The sequence below is a fragment of the Heterodontus francisci genome, chromosome 35, assembly GCF_036365525.1.
Source record: "Heterodontus francisci isolate sHetFra1 chromosome 35, sHetFra1.hap1, whole genome shotgun sequence".
Lineage (NCBI taxonomy): Eukaryota > Metazoa > Chordata > Chondrichthyes > Heterodontiformes > Heterodontidae > Heterodontus > Heterodontus francisci.
Window position 1 is genome coordinate 36,542,559 of NC_090405.1, and position 14,907 is coordinate 36,557,465.

Here is a 14,907-nt window from a genome sequence, read left to right on the forward strand (position 1 = left end):
GACTGGACACAATGTGCACTGATCAATTGGTCTATTTTTCAGTGTTTTTTTTGTTTGAAAGGTAATTTATTTTTCCCTCCCCTCTTCTCCCCAACAATCAAAATTTCCAATTTACGCTTCAATTGCATGTGGCTGGCTGTTCCTTTCAAATGGGATGAAGTTTTCAAACTCGGGGAAAGCTGCTGGTTGGCCCTGCTGCTGTGAGTGAGTTACTAGTTGGCCACCTGCAGCGGCGTTGGGAGAAGACGGTGGTAAGTAGTAGCATCTTGGGCCCAGCCTCTTCAGGCCGTCGACACAGGGCTGGAACTGAGGCCCCGAGAATATTAATTCTGTACTTCAGACAAAGTGAATGCAAGCTGGTTAATTTATTTTGATTTAGTTAATTAATTTCAGCTGGAACTCCCTCAGTTGGGGCGATATTAGCCCAGCACATTGGAAACAACTCCCAGCAAAGAAGGCTTTTTTTTGTTGTTTAAATGGGTTTGCAGTAATCTTCATTAACCTGCAACTAGAATTGTCCAGGGATTTATCCCACCACTATTCCCTCTCACCCTGGCTGTTTTCCCCTGGTACGGCCGTCGTCTTTCTCTTAAACTGGCTTGGCCATTCATTGTCAGATTTGCCTGGGCCACTGAAAACACTATTGGGTCCTTCTCGCGTCTGCTATAACTGCTTCCTATTCAGGATCATCCTGGAATGTAAAGGTAACCCCTGGGCTTCCTTTCTTGACTATAAGCTGGCGTCTTAAACCCTTCTCGCCTGTCCCCTCAGCCCTCACCTCCAACAATAAGTGCAAGCAGCTCATGGACATCTTTGTCACTAAGATAGAGACCATCCGATCAGCTGCCTCTGCCGTGTCCCTCCTTTCCACTAGCCCGCTGGGCCAGACTTCCTCTAATGTTCCCCCGCCCTAGCCCTGAACTCTCATCTTTCTCTTCTATCTCCCCTTATGCCCTGTCCGAGCTCATGTTAGACATGAGACCCACCTCTTGTTCCCTCAACCCAATTGTCACTAAACTGCTGACCTCCCACCTTTCCTTCCTGGTTAAGTGATATTGTTAATGGTTCTCTCTCTCTCCAGGTTCTGTCCCTCCCTCTTTTAATTCTGCCATTGTCACCCTTCTTCAAAAAAAAACCCCTTGCCTTCACAATCCTTGCAAACTACCATCCCATCTCTAACCTCCCTTTCCTCACCAAAGTCCTTGAATGTGTTGTCACTTCCCAAACCCATGCCCACCTTTCCCAGAATTCCATGTTTGAATCCCTCCAATCAGGATTCTGCCCTTGCCACAGGACTGAAACAGGTCTTATCAGTGTCAAAATTGACATCCTATGTGACTATGACAAAGGTAAACTTTCCCTCCTTGTCCTTCTCGACCTGTCTGCAGCCTTTGACATGGTTGACCACACTGTCCTCTTCCAATAGTTCTCCACTGTTGTCCAGCTGGGCAGGACTGCTTTCACCTGGTTCCATTCTTATCTATCTAATCAGAGACAGAGAATCACTTGCAATGGCTTCTCTTCCAGCTCCTGCACCCTTGCATCTGGTGTGCCCCAAGGATCTATCCTTGGCCCCTTCCTATTTCTCATCTACATGCAACCACTTGGCAACATCATCTGAAAGCACCTCACCAACCCTTCTCTCAACTCCTTCACTGTTGCTTATCTGACATCCAGTACTGGATGAGCAGAAATTTCTTCCAATTAAATATTGGCAAAGCAGAAGTGCTGCTCCAATTCTGGCCCATACCTCATTTTAATCGCTCCATCATTAGTTGATGTGCATTCAGCAGCCTGGGTCCTAAGCTCTGGATTTCCCTCCCTAAACCCCTTTGCCTCTGTACCTCGCTTTCCTCCTTTACGACGTTCCTTAAAACCTACCTCTGACCAAACTTTTGGCCATCTCCCTTATATCTCCTTTTGTATCTCTGTCACATTTTGCTTTATAACGCACCTGTGAAGTGCCTTGAGACATTTTGATTACGTTAAAGGCATTATGTAAATATAAGGTATCATTGTTCATGTTGCCCAGTGATGAATCTCTCGGTCAGCGTTGCACAGCAATTAAACTATCCCGATTGTTTTGATCTCACTATATGAACCTCTATCCTCTTCTGCTTCAAATCTCCGTCCACTTCTCCCTGTGATTGGAAGCATGGAGTCTCTCCCTCCCACGTGGATGAAAACAGCATTCACTCCAGTTTGCACAGCAACCTGTGGCCAGGTCCAGGCTGTCCCGGTGTGGATGCGAGTTGCCTGCTCTCTTGACTTGTCTGTAGATGGTGCCTAAAGGCAAGCGAGCCAGTTCGGGAGAAGCAACGTAAATGAAAAGAAAGGACTGTTTGCCTTATCCACCCAAACCCCAAAAAAGCAGTCTCCTAATTCAATTAGAAAGAACTTGTATTTATATAGCAATTTATGCAACCTCAGGCGGCCATATAGCCCTTTACAGCCAATGAAATACTTTTGAATTGTAGTTGCTCTTGTAATGTAAGAAACACGGCAGCCAATTTGTACATAGCAAGCTCCAACAAACAGTAGTCTGATCATGACCAGATAATCCTTTTTTTTTTTATTGATGTTGATTGAAGGATAAATATTTGCCAGAACACCAGGGAGAACTTCTTTGAAATAATGCCATGGGATTTCTTCTCCTTGCAGGGGTCATTATGGATGAATTAAGTCAGGCATTGTCCACCAGCTTTACAGTTTCTCAGGACCGGAACAGCATTGCAGCTCCGCATCCACGTCTCGCCCAGTACAAAATCAAATCCAATGCACAGGAGCAGGCTGAGCGCAGGCGGAAACTTCTGGAAATCCAAAAATCGTAAGTCATTGGAATGAAGCAAAGCAGTGACATCATTGCAAATGGTGGAATGTTTTGAGGGTTCACTTGCCAAGGTGCGTCACCTCTTCAGCTACACCATCGCCTTGGCAACTGACCTGTCGCTGCTGGTTATTGTCAACTCGGGCAAATATAAAAGATGTGGATTAGTGAAGGAGACAAAAATGAGGCTGGGGTGATATTGAGCAGCGTAATGCATGAGCCTGCAGAGGTTTATGTTTTGATAGTGAATGTTCCTCGACTCCTCCCCTGCCTCAGCTGATCTGCTGAAACGCTCATCCATGCCTTTGCTACCTCTAGACTCAATTATTCCAACGCGCTTCTGGCCGGTGTCTCATGTTCTACCATCTGTAAACTTGAGGTCGTCCAAAACTTTGGGGCCCGTGTCCTAGCTCACAACAAGTCCTGTTTCCCCATCATCCCTGTGCTCACTGACCTACATTGACACCAGCTAAGCAACGCATCTTTAAAAAAAATTTCCTTGTTTTCAAGTCCCTCCATGGCCTCACCCTTCCCTATCTCTGTAATTCCTTCACCCACACAACCCTCCTAGATATGTGCTGTCCTCTAATTCCAGTCTCTCAAGCATCCCTGATTTTAATGGTCTCACCATTGGTGGCTGTGCCTTCAGCTGCCTTGGCCCTAAACTCTGGAATTCCCTCTCTAAACCTCTCCACCTCTACTTCTCTTTCCTCCTTTCTGCTGCTGCTTAAAACCTACGTCTTTGACCAAGCTTTTGGTCTTCTGCCCTAATATCGCCTTATGTGATTCGCTATCAAATTTTGCTTAATAACACTCCTGTGTCGTGCCTTGGGGCATTTTACTATATTAAAAGATGCTGTGTAATTGCAAGTTGTTGTTTGAATCAGTTTTTTGCTGTTCCAAAAGGTGGTTCTACCAGTCATGTAACCATGAGAACAAAGAAACAACGATTCATGGCATCCGATTAAAGAGTTCTGCTATACATGCTTCTGTTTGCATAGTTGCGTTGTGTGGGGTTGATGCATAACAAACTCTTGTTGCTGCTTCTGGTCGTATTGACATGAGGGAAAGCAATGGGGAAATGAGTATGTATCTGGGGGCTCCTTATTGATTCATTTGAATAGGGGAGACTGTGGTGTAGTGGTAATGTTGCTAAACTAGTAACCCAGAGGCCCAGCCTAATGCCCTGGGGCATGGGTTCAGATCCTACCACAGCAGCTGGTGGAATTTAAATTCAATTAATTAATAAATTCAATTACTTAAAATCTGGAATTGAAAGCTCGTCTCAGTAATGGTTCTGTGAACTATCTTTGATTGTCGTTAAAAACTCATCTGGTTCACTAATGCCCTTTAGGGAAGGAAATCTGCCATCCTGACCTGGTCTGGCCTCCACGTGACTTCAGACCCACAGCAATATGGTTGTCTCTTAACTGCCCTCTGAAATGGCCGAATAAGCCACTCGGTTATCAGGGGCAATTAGGGATGGGCAACAAATGCTGGCCTTGCCAGCGACACTCACATTCCATGAAAGAATAAAAAACAATGAAGTATAGGATTTGAGAAAGGAAGACTTGCATTTATAAAGTGCCTTTCAGACCATCCCATAGTACTTTACAGCCAATGAAGTGTAATCACTGTTGTAATGTAGGAATGCAGCAGCTAATTTACACACAGCAAGATCCTACAAACAGCAATGAGGTAAATAACTATATAATGGGTTTTCTTTTTAGGTGTCGGTCGAGGGATAAATATTGGCCAGGACACTGGGGAGAACATCCTCTTCAAATAGTGCTATGGGATCTTTTATGCCCACCTAAGAGGGCAGAAAAAGCCTTGGTTTAATATCTCATCCAAAAGACCATGCAGCACCCCCTCAGTACTTGCATTGGAGTGTCAGCCTGAGTTTAGTCCTCAAGTCCCTGCTGTGACCTACTGACTTAGTAACAAGAGTGCTACTCATTGAGCTACAGATCAGAAGGGCTGCAGAATGCACCAGGACTCTCCACTCCATTAGATAACCTCAGTGGGGGCATCACAGTTGGACTTGATGTCCCAGGATGGTGAGTGGAAGAAAGATTCAGAATTCCTCCTCCTCGTTACTACCCGCTGCCTTGTTTCTAGCAAGTGTATGGGTGTGGTTGTGCGTGCAGAGAGAATGGGTCCTGGCTGTGATCTCAGCTGTTGATAGTGTGAGTCGGAGCGCCATGAGTAGGTGCAATTGGTGCACTATTGTATTATACGGCACTGATTCAATTATTCACATTCTCGCTTACCCCAAGTTTTGGCAGATACTGAGAGGCCAGTAGCTGTCAGATTGCGTGCGTTTTGTTTTCTTCCTTTCTTCTTTAGCTTGTGAGATCGGTTGGCAACAGATTAGCTGATTTATTGGTTGATCTGCCTCAAAGCCCCTCCCACTCCTGGGTAGCAACTCCAGATGCTGAATCAGGGAAGGCCAGACAACAATGTTCCCATAAAACAAATCAGGGGCACCCCCAACATAGTTGAGGACAAGCTGCAGTATTGTCCAGTTCTGGGCACCATGCTTTAAGAAGGATGTGAAGACTTAGGAGAGGGTACAGACGAGGTTTACCAGAATAGTTCCAGGGATGAGGGATTACAGTTAGGTGGAGAGACTGGAGAAATTGGAGTTGTTCTGCTTAAGAGTCAGAGAAAGCTAAGAGGAGATTTGATAGCGATGTTTAAAATAATGAAGGGATTGATAGAGAAACTGCTTCAACTGGTTTGAGTTAAAAGCAAAGTACTGCGGATGCTGGAAATCTGAAATAAAAACATGGAATGCTGGAAATGCTCAGCAGGTCTGGCAGCATCTGTGGAGAGAGAAGCAGAGTTAACATTTCAGGTCAGCGACCCTTCTTCAGAACCCTGAAGAAGGGTCACTGACCTGAAACGTTAACTCTGCCCCCATCCATTGGTTTGAGGATTGATAACCAGAGGGTACAGATTTAAGGTTATTGGCAAAAGAACCATCGACGAAATGAGGAAAATAATTTTTTACACAAGTGGTTAGGATTTAAAATGCACTGCCTTATAGGGTGGTTGGGCACAGAGTTAATAGCCTTTAAAAGGGAATTGGATAAATACTCAAAAGAGAAAAAGAATTGCAGGGATATAGGGAAGAACAGAGGAGTGGGGCTAACTGGTTTGTTCTGCAAAAGAGTGGGCACAGACTCGATGGGCTGTTCTGTACTGTTCTCTGATGCTCCAACAGAAATTTTGCGCTGCAGATCTGGAACTGCACCAGGATAGCCCAGAATGATTTCACACTGTGCCCTTAACAGGCAGTGAACAGTGAGACGTTCATCCCATCAGCATGGGCTGGATTTGAATGTAGATCTGGGAAGTGAAAGGGCAATGTCTAACACTGCACCAACCAGTTCCTTGGAGGTTGGCTTTCCTGCCACCAGAAGCCATCATCACAATTGCTGGGACTGAGCTAGTTTAAAATGTGAATTGCAGCATTTCCGAGAGATCCTGTTTGTTTACCAGGAAGGGGGCCAAGAGTTCATTGATTAAATAAACAATCCCACTTTGATCGGGATGTTTCAGTTCATGTGCTTGCGGCGATTCAATCATCTGCTGTACCTGGAAATTAAAAATCCCAGCTGATTTTGCAATTTGACAGATTGTACAGTTAGGTGCAAAGTAGAACTCCCTTGCTGCCACCCCAACAAAAGGCCTGAGCTCCAACCTCAGAACAGCGCCTGCTACTCCCCTTTTCCCACACAAGCCACATTTCACCCTGTGCCTGGGCTGTAGGTATGGGTGGATTGATGAGCTGTCAGTTGGCTGATCAACTGTTCAGCACCAGTTGATCTTGTCATTGAGATAGAGGAACACGATGCTGTGGGGGGGGTAAACAATCTGTCAAATTGCAAAAACAGCTGGGATTTTTAATTTCCCGGTGCAGCAGATGATTGAATCGCCGCAAGCACGTGAACTGAAACATCCCGATCGAAATGGGATTGTTTATTTAATCAATCAACCCTTGGCCCCCTTCCTGATAAACAAACAGGATCTCTCAGAAATGCTGCAATTCATGTTTTAAATAAGATAACCTTTTGCTACTGATTGTAAATCAATTGGTCCCAGAGGACATGTCTGCATTATCTGCCGCTTCCTGTTGTTTTTCTCAGGTGGCAGGAGTTTTATTTGATGCTGCCTTCCGTTTTTAAAAAAAGACGTGTATTTCTATAGCGCTTTTTGCGAGCTTGGGAACTCCCAAAGTGCTTTGCAACCAATGAAGTATGTTTGAAGCGCAATCACTGTTGTAATGTAGGAAACGTAGAAGCCAATTTGTGCAAAGCAAGATCCCATAAATAGCAACGTGATAATGACCAGATAATATTTCAGTGATGTTGGCAGGCTTCTGTCAGGAGAAGAGGCAGATGAATGTTTCGGGTGTGTCCCTTTCAGATGGATTTTCTGTTCTTTTAAATGAAGTACTGAGGAGCTGTCTTTTGGATGAGACGTTAAACTACGTCCCATCTGCCCTCTTAAGTGGGGGTAAAAGTCCCACGGCACTATTTTATTTAGAAGGACAGAGTAGTTCTTCCCCAGTGTGCTGGCCAATATTTATCTATCACTTTAAAAAAAAAAAATTGGCTGCTGATTATCACATTGCTGGTTGTGAGGACTTTGCTGTGTGTAAATTGACTGCAGCGTTTCTTAGATTACAACAGTGACCTCACTTCAAAAGTACTTTATTGCTTGTAAAGCGCTTTGAGACAGCCTGAGGTGGTGAAAGGCACCACGTAAATGAAAGTCCTTCCTCCTTTTTTTTAATATTGTATTTAAGCAAAGTGCTGTACCAGTTTCACATCTGCTTTGTTCAAAGGCAGCGATTGAATTACGTTAACCACGCAAGGCGTCTAGCTGAAGATGACTGGACAGGAGGCGAGGACAGTGGGGAGGAGTCGGAGGAGCACAATGAAATGGAAGTTGAGGTGGCAAAGAAGAAGTTACCAAAGCGTTACGCAAACCAGGTTGGAAAATTTTCTGAGTCCAGTGTGTTCACCAAGAAATGGCGCTGTTTCCAGCTTAGTGATAGAGATATGGACTCAAGCTGGCAGTGTTAGCATCATCCCTAGGCTAATGCAGGAAAATCAGGCTGGGTTCCCTGTCCTAATCCCTATATATTGACCTTTACTAGAAACGCATATATTTGCACAGAGGTGAGCAGAGGTTGTTATGTTTTCACCTCCCAACTACGGTAGAACCAGGGGACAGAGTCTCAGAATAAGAGGTAGGCCATTTCGGCTTCAGATGAGGAGGGATTTCTTCACTCACAGCGTGGTGAATCTGTGGAATTCTCTACTCCAGAAGGCTGTGGAGGCTCAGTCATTGAGCATGTTCAAGACAGGGATCGATTGATTTCTAGATATTAAAGATATCAAGTCATATGGGGATAGTGTGGGAAAATGACATTGAGATAGATCAGCCATGAATTGCGGAGCAGGCTCAGGGGCTGAATGGCCACCTGCTCCTATTTCCTATGTTCCTATTACAGTCAAATAGCCTGCCAAAACTTACCAGCGTCGCATCTGAAGAATAACTGCTGCTAGTGCCCATGGAGCCAAAGCCCAGCCACACACTTCAGGAGATTTAGGAAGGGAAGTGGGAATGAGAGCTCCCCTCCATCCGTATCAGCCTCTTTCAGCTAATTGTGTAGACCCATGCATTAGTTCACCCCTGAGTGCATGGGTAATAAACTGAAGCATCTGCAACAAATGCAAGAGGTCGGAGGCACTGGCTCACAATGAAAGTGTCCCAGTGGGTCAATCATCTGGTGGGGGAGTCCAGACCAAAAGGGCATAACCTTAAAATTAGAGCTCGGCTTCTCAGGAGCAAAATCAGAAATCACATCTTTACAGAAAGGACAACGGAACTCTGGAACTTTCCCTCCCAAAAGGCTGGGTTGCATTTCTGACATTAAAACCTTTGTTGCACTCCCTCTATGGCAATTATATCCTTCCTAAGATTACTAGACCAAAACTACACAATACTCCAGGTGCAGTCTCACCAAGGCTCTATACAATTGCAGCAAGATATTTTTGCTCCTGTACTCAAATCCCCTTGCGATGAAGGCCAACATACCATTTGCCTTCCTAATTGTTTGCTGCACCTGCATGCTAGCTTTTCGTGACTCATGGACAAGGACATCCAGGTCCCTTTGGACATCAACACTTCTCAACCTCTCCCCATTTAAGAAATACTCTGTCTTCCTGTTTTTTGTACCAGAGTGGATCACTTCACACATATTCACATTATATTCCATCTACCATGTTCTTGCCTATTCACTTAACCTGTCCAAGTCCCATTGAAGCCTCCTTGTATCCTCCTCACAACTTACATTCCCAACTAAATTTGTGTCATCAGCAAATTTGGAAATATTACATTTGGTCCCCGCATCCAAATCATTTATATAGATTATGAACAGCTGTGGCCCCATCACTGATCCTTGTGGTACCCCACTAGTAATAGCCTGCCATCCTGAGAATGGCTCGTTTATTCCTACTCTGTTTTCTGTCTGTTAACCAATTCTCAATCCGTACAAGTATGTTACCACCACGCACCCCCCCCCCCCCCCCCCCCCCCCCCCCAATGCCATGTGCTCTAATTTTGTTTACGAACCTCTGTGGGACCTTATCAAAAGCCTTCTGAAAATCCAAATACACCTCATCCACAGTTTCTCCTTTATCTATGCTACATGTAACATTCTCAAAAACTCCAACAGGTTTGTCGAACTTAATTTTCCTTTTATAAATCCCTTTTGACTCTGCCGAATCATATTATTTTCTAAGTGTCTAGTTATCGCATCCTTTATAATAGATTCTAACATTTTCCGTACTAATGACGTCAAACTAACAAGGTCTATATCTCCGTTTTCTCTCCTTTATTTCTTAAATAGTGCAGTCACCTTTGCTACTTTCCAGTCTGCAGGAACCTTTCCAGAATTTATAGTATTTTGAAAAATAACCACAATGCGTTTACTATCTCTGTCACCACCTCCTTCAACACTCTGGGATGTAGCTCATCTGGTCCATGGGATTTATCAACCTTCAATCTAGTTAATTTTTTTGAGTATTAATTTCTTTCTTAACTGAATTTCTTTCAGTTCCTCATTTTCACAAGTTCCTTGGTTCCCTGGTATTTCTGGGAGATTTTATGTACCTTCCTCTGTGAAGATGGACACAAAGTAATTGTTTAGTTTCTCCGCCTGTAATGTACCCTCATTCAGCCTTGCTAATCATTTTCTCTTCACATACCTAACGAAGCTTTCTCGCCAGCTTGCATTCATATTCTCTCTTCCCTTTCTTTATCAGTTTCTTGGTTATCCTCTGCTGGATTCTAAATTGCTCCCAATCCTCGGACTTACCACTTTTTCTAGTAACCTTCCAAGCCACTTCCTTTGAACTAATGCAATCTTTAACTTCTTTTGTTAGCCACAGTTGATTCATCTCTCCTGTTGGGTTTTTGTGTTTTATTACTTTGTGTCTGTCTTCACAAAGGAAGATACAGAAAATCTCCCAGAAATACAAGGGAACGAGGGACTTGTGAAAATGAGGAACTGAAAGAAATTAGTATTAATAAAGTTAGTACTTGAAAAATTAACTGTCGTAGAGGAATGTATATTTGTTGTAGACCATGTAATACCTCTTTAAATTATAGTCTAATGTCAAATCTTTTCGTCTATTTTCCCAATCCACCATAGCCGACTTGCTCCTCATACCTTTGTTCAGATTTAAGACCCGAGTTTCAGAATGAACAATATCGCTTTCAAACTTAATGTAAAGATCTATCATATTCTGGTCACTATTTCCCAAAGGCTCCTTTACAGCAAGGTTATCAATTATCCCTTTCTCATTACATAATAAATATAAAATAGCCTAATTCCTAGTTGGTTCTTCAACATACTGCTCCAGAAACTCATTTTGTACACACTCCAGGAATTCATCCTCCACAACATTAGTGCCGATTATGTTTACCCAGTCTATATGTACATTCAACTAGCCCATTATTACTGTATTACCCATGTTACATGCATCTCTAATTTCCTGATTTATACCATACCCAACATTACCTCTACGGTTTAAATCATACCCATTCGCCTCTATTTGTGCCTTCAAATCATTTACCTTATTGTGAATGCTGTGTGTATTCAGATAGAGTGCCCTTAACTTTGTCTTTTTAATATTATTTTGCATTCTGATTCTATTTGATGTTTGCCTTTGCTTCGTCTGTCTTCTAATTTTGCTTACTAATTTTCTGCTTCCTGTTACCAATTTTGCTTCCCTCCAATCTTGGCTCTCTTTCAGGTTCCCATCCCCCTGCCAATCTAGCCATGTGGTAATGACTAAGGCCATATAAATGCAACTTCTTTTCTTGCACCATTTACTGATCAGCTGTTTAAATTGTTGGTCAGTGCTGTATGCTGTTCAGTAAGGCTGCTTGTCGGCACTTTATAATCCTCTGCTCAGAGTAACGCTTTTGGTTTGAGAACAGCCCCACAAGTCATTTGTGGATTGGCCTCTTCTGAATCAGTGATCATTCACTTAGTATCTGGGGATCTGTGTGAATTGGCCACTATAACCAGATGCTATGATGATATATAGGATATATATAATTTACATTAAATCATTGCATAATAGTAATCAAAATAAAATGCTGCACACTTTGCTCTGGTAGTACCACTTGGTAATCTTTTATTCTTTGACTAACAAAGATATACTGTACTGGTATCTTGATCTGATTTTTGTTTGCACTTTTCCCCCAGTGTCTCAAAAGGACAATTCCTTTAAACTACAGAAATTAATTTGTGTTGAAGACTCTTCCCTCCTAAACAGTCATGTCGCCTGCTTTATAGAAGGTGCCATATTTGTATTCGGGTCTGATTTTTTTTTCTTTCTGTGAATTCAGATATGCCTGAAACCAAAAATGGCATTTTGGTTCATGCAGTTCTGCTTCCCTGCTGCAGATGGCAGTGGTATCCTGTCTGAATTCTATGGACTTTTCCCAATACATTGTGCATCCTTTTTAGATAGCAAAACAAACTTAGAGGGACCGAAAAGAGGGGCAGAACACCCCATAAAGTGATGGGATATGCAATCACTTGTGCAGTTCATCACTCCATACTCGTGTGCTGGAGTAGGAAAATTAATTATTTTCGAGCAACAGTTAAATTAACAGCCTCTCCCTCTGACTTGATTTGGGGAAAAAGGACTTGAATTTACATAGTGCCTTTCACATTCTTGAAGTCCTTTACAGAACTTGAATCAATATGATTATTTTGATGGATGTTGGAGAACTGTAGGAGAAGTAGAGATATTATCTCAAGTATTATCTGACTGCAGAGAAGGTGGAGGAACCCATGGCAACATGTAGCAGTGTGTTTCTGATTTAAAAATCAGTTTGTGGGAGCTCTTTCACCGGCCTCTCTAATTTGACATTGAACGGTGGATTTCACTTGATTGGAACAAATGCTGACTAATGAAGTCTGAGAGAAGTTTTTGAGCAAATACGCCTGGAAAGGTCATCAGACTTGCAGAGCCATGATGTCTGTAAGATTGGTGGGGGGAGAAAACCTACTATTTTGGAGAGTGCCTGCAAATTAAAATGTGATGCCCAGTATGGAATCAGTTGTACAACATAGATAGTCGATTCATCCACATTTGCAGCAGGAGTCCCAGATCTCTTCATACTATAAATGAATTGTGTGACCAGAATTTGCTCAACATTCTTCAAGATGTGACACTGCAGCTGCATAGAAAGTAATTGGAGCAAGGAGAAGGATTCCACATGGTTCCAACACTCACTCACTCACTCCAGCTAGTTTGGTCAGAGGCTAACTGTCCTTCAGTACTTGCTCGTCCAAAAACCTGCTTCCAGTCTGTATTAAATAGACTAGAAACTAAATAAAGTTGATGGTACATATACATAGTATATTCTATCTCCCACAGGAGAGCAGACACGTGCTGTATTTCACAATTGAATCCACTTGGGCATGGAGGCAGCTGCCTCCACTGCTGATATCACCATGGAGAGCCTGGAAGGAGGGAAAGTCAAAATGGCATTGCTCAAAGTCGAAGAAATTGGGCATTTAAATGTTGATTCCACTGTGTATTCACTCACACCTTGTACAGTTAAGGGTACATTCACATACTTGTTGAATGCACATTTAGATTCTTATTCATAGAATCATCGAATGGTTACAGCACAGAAGGAGGCCTTTTGGCTCTTCGTGTCTATGCTAGCCCTCTGCAAAAACAACTCCCCTCGTCCCACTCCCCTGCCTTTTCCCCATAGCCCTGCAAATTTTTTCTCTTCAGATGCTTATCCTGTTCTCTTGAAGGCCACAATTGAATCTGCCTCCACCACACACTCAGGCATTGCATTCCAGATTCTAACCACTTGCTTTAGTATCTGCGTGTTTGCAATGGGAGTGATGCAGCTGTTGCATGGTGGTCAGAGACTGTTTGCTTTCCCTTGGATCGTCAGGTTTGGGAGAGGCCTACCAGTTGGTGGTGTTGGCAAAGGCCAGTGTTATCTTCGCTTTGCCAGTGGGTGAACCGCTGCACTGAGGGAGTAGCTTGCATTGAATAGGTCTGCGCCAAGAGTAAACACTGGCTTAAAATGTGGAACACTTGATGAATTTGCAAGTTGCCCTTGTGCAGGAGCCGTGCTATCTCTTTGCAGCTTTGGTATATGCACTGCTGAAACAGTTGCCGAAACATTTTAATAATGTTTAAAATGCATTATGCTTTTCCCAGTGAGGGAAATCGGGAGAGTACTTGAAATGGAAAGTACTTGCTCTAACCTCTTGTTTTCGGGTGCCTGTTCCTAGAATTTTTTTAAATTCATTCTCAATGTGGGCGTTGCTGGCAAGGCCAGCATTTGTTGTCCTGGAGAAGGTGGTAGTGAGCTGCTTTCTTGAACTGCTGCAGTCCGTTTGGTGTAGGTACACCAACGGTGCCGTTAGGAAAGGAGTGCCAGAACTTTGACCCAGCGACAGTGAAGGAATGGTGGTATAGTTCCAAGTCAGGGTGACTTGAAGTTGGTGGTGTCTCCATGCACCTGTTGCCCTTTCTCATCTAAGCGGAGGAGGTCATAGTGTTGTGTATTGCGGCCAAAGAATGTGAATGGATGCACAAAGTTATCGTGTTCTGTGTGTTGCCTAGCTGTTTATACTGTCATTCTGGGACAGCTGCCCACATGTGCCCAAATCGTAAACATTATTGCTTTGTATTGTACACCTGTGCAGCCACTTAAAATTGCACAGAGTTAGTTAAGAATGTGTGTTGCTCAATATGTTGTAATACTGTGCAGTGTGGATAAGCATAGCCGTTTCTGTAAACATGGAAGATGTTGAAACACGCAAGAAAAACATTGCCCGTAAATGATCTGGAAGAGGGCGGTCACCATTTGAACTTTTTCCTGCCCCATGTTACAATATTTGGCACAAACTGCAGTAAGTCATTGCTCCTTCCTTACAGAGTGATCAACCTACTGTTCCCACATCAGAGACTGAGATAACTCTTTGTTCATGGACTAGTGGATTTCAGATTCCATTGCTCTTGTGTAGATGTCTGTGTCATTTGCAACTGGTAGCAGATTCACCTCAACTGAGCGTGGCGTTTGACATCTGGATTTGAGTGTACCAGTGAGCATGGAGGAACACCCATGCTTCAAGCTGTTATATCTTAATTATTTTTATCCCCATCTGTGAGTTGTTATGAAATTGCTTCTGTTTTTGTGAAAAATATTTTTTTAAGAATTCATAGTCAAACTGAAGAAATGTTGGACCTGTTTTTTTTTCAAGAGGACACTGAAAGAACTAGTTTGGCAACAATGTTTACTAGTTGTCACATGACTCAAGTTAAAAATAGAACAGAAACCCTGGTTACTGAGGAAGATGTGGGCAGAGAAGTGACAAGCCTGCTGAAGTGTCACGGAGGAAAAGACCAGATTCTTGCTGAATATTTAAAGAGTCAAGCCTGCAGAAGGAGAAGAGAATTTCTAAGGTAGGAGAGAAGATCACAACCCAGATCAGCTTTCCAACACCT

General features: G+C 43.2%; 1 protein-coding gene across 4 annotated transcripts in view; it reads left to right on the forward strand.

Annotated features, from left to right (window-relative positions):
- The first annotated feature begins 227 nt into the window (after positions 1-227).
- The window catches only part of snupn (snurportin 1), a 36,601-nt gene continuing 21,921 nt past the window's right edge, over positions 228-14,907 (forward strand). Inside the window, exons 1-3 of one of the 4 annotated variants that reach the window (XM_068015348.1) lie at positions 228-251; positions 2,662-2,827; positions 7,683-7,830. In XM_068015348.1, coding sequence (XP_067871449.1) covers positions 2,670-2,827; positions 7,683-7,830 — 306 coding nt within the window. In that variant the 5' untranslated portion in view covers positions 228-251; positions 2,662-2,669. The other 3 variants (XM_068015346.1, XM_068015345.1, XM_068015347.1) reach the window with 3 other exon arrangements.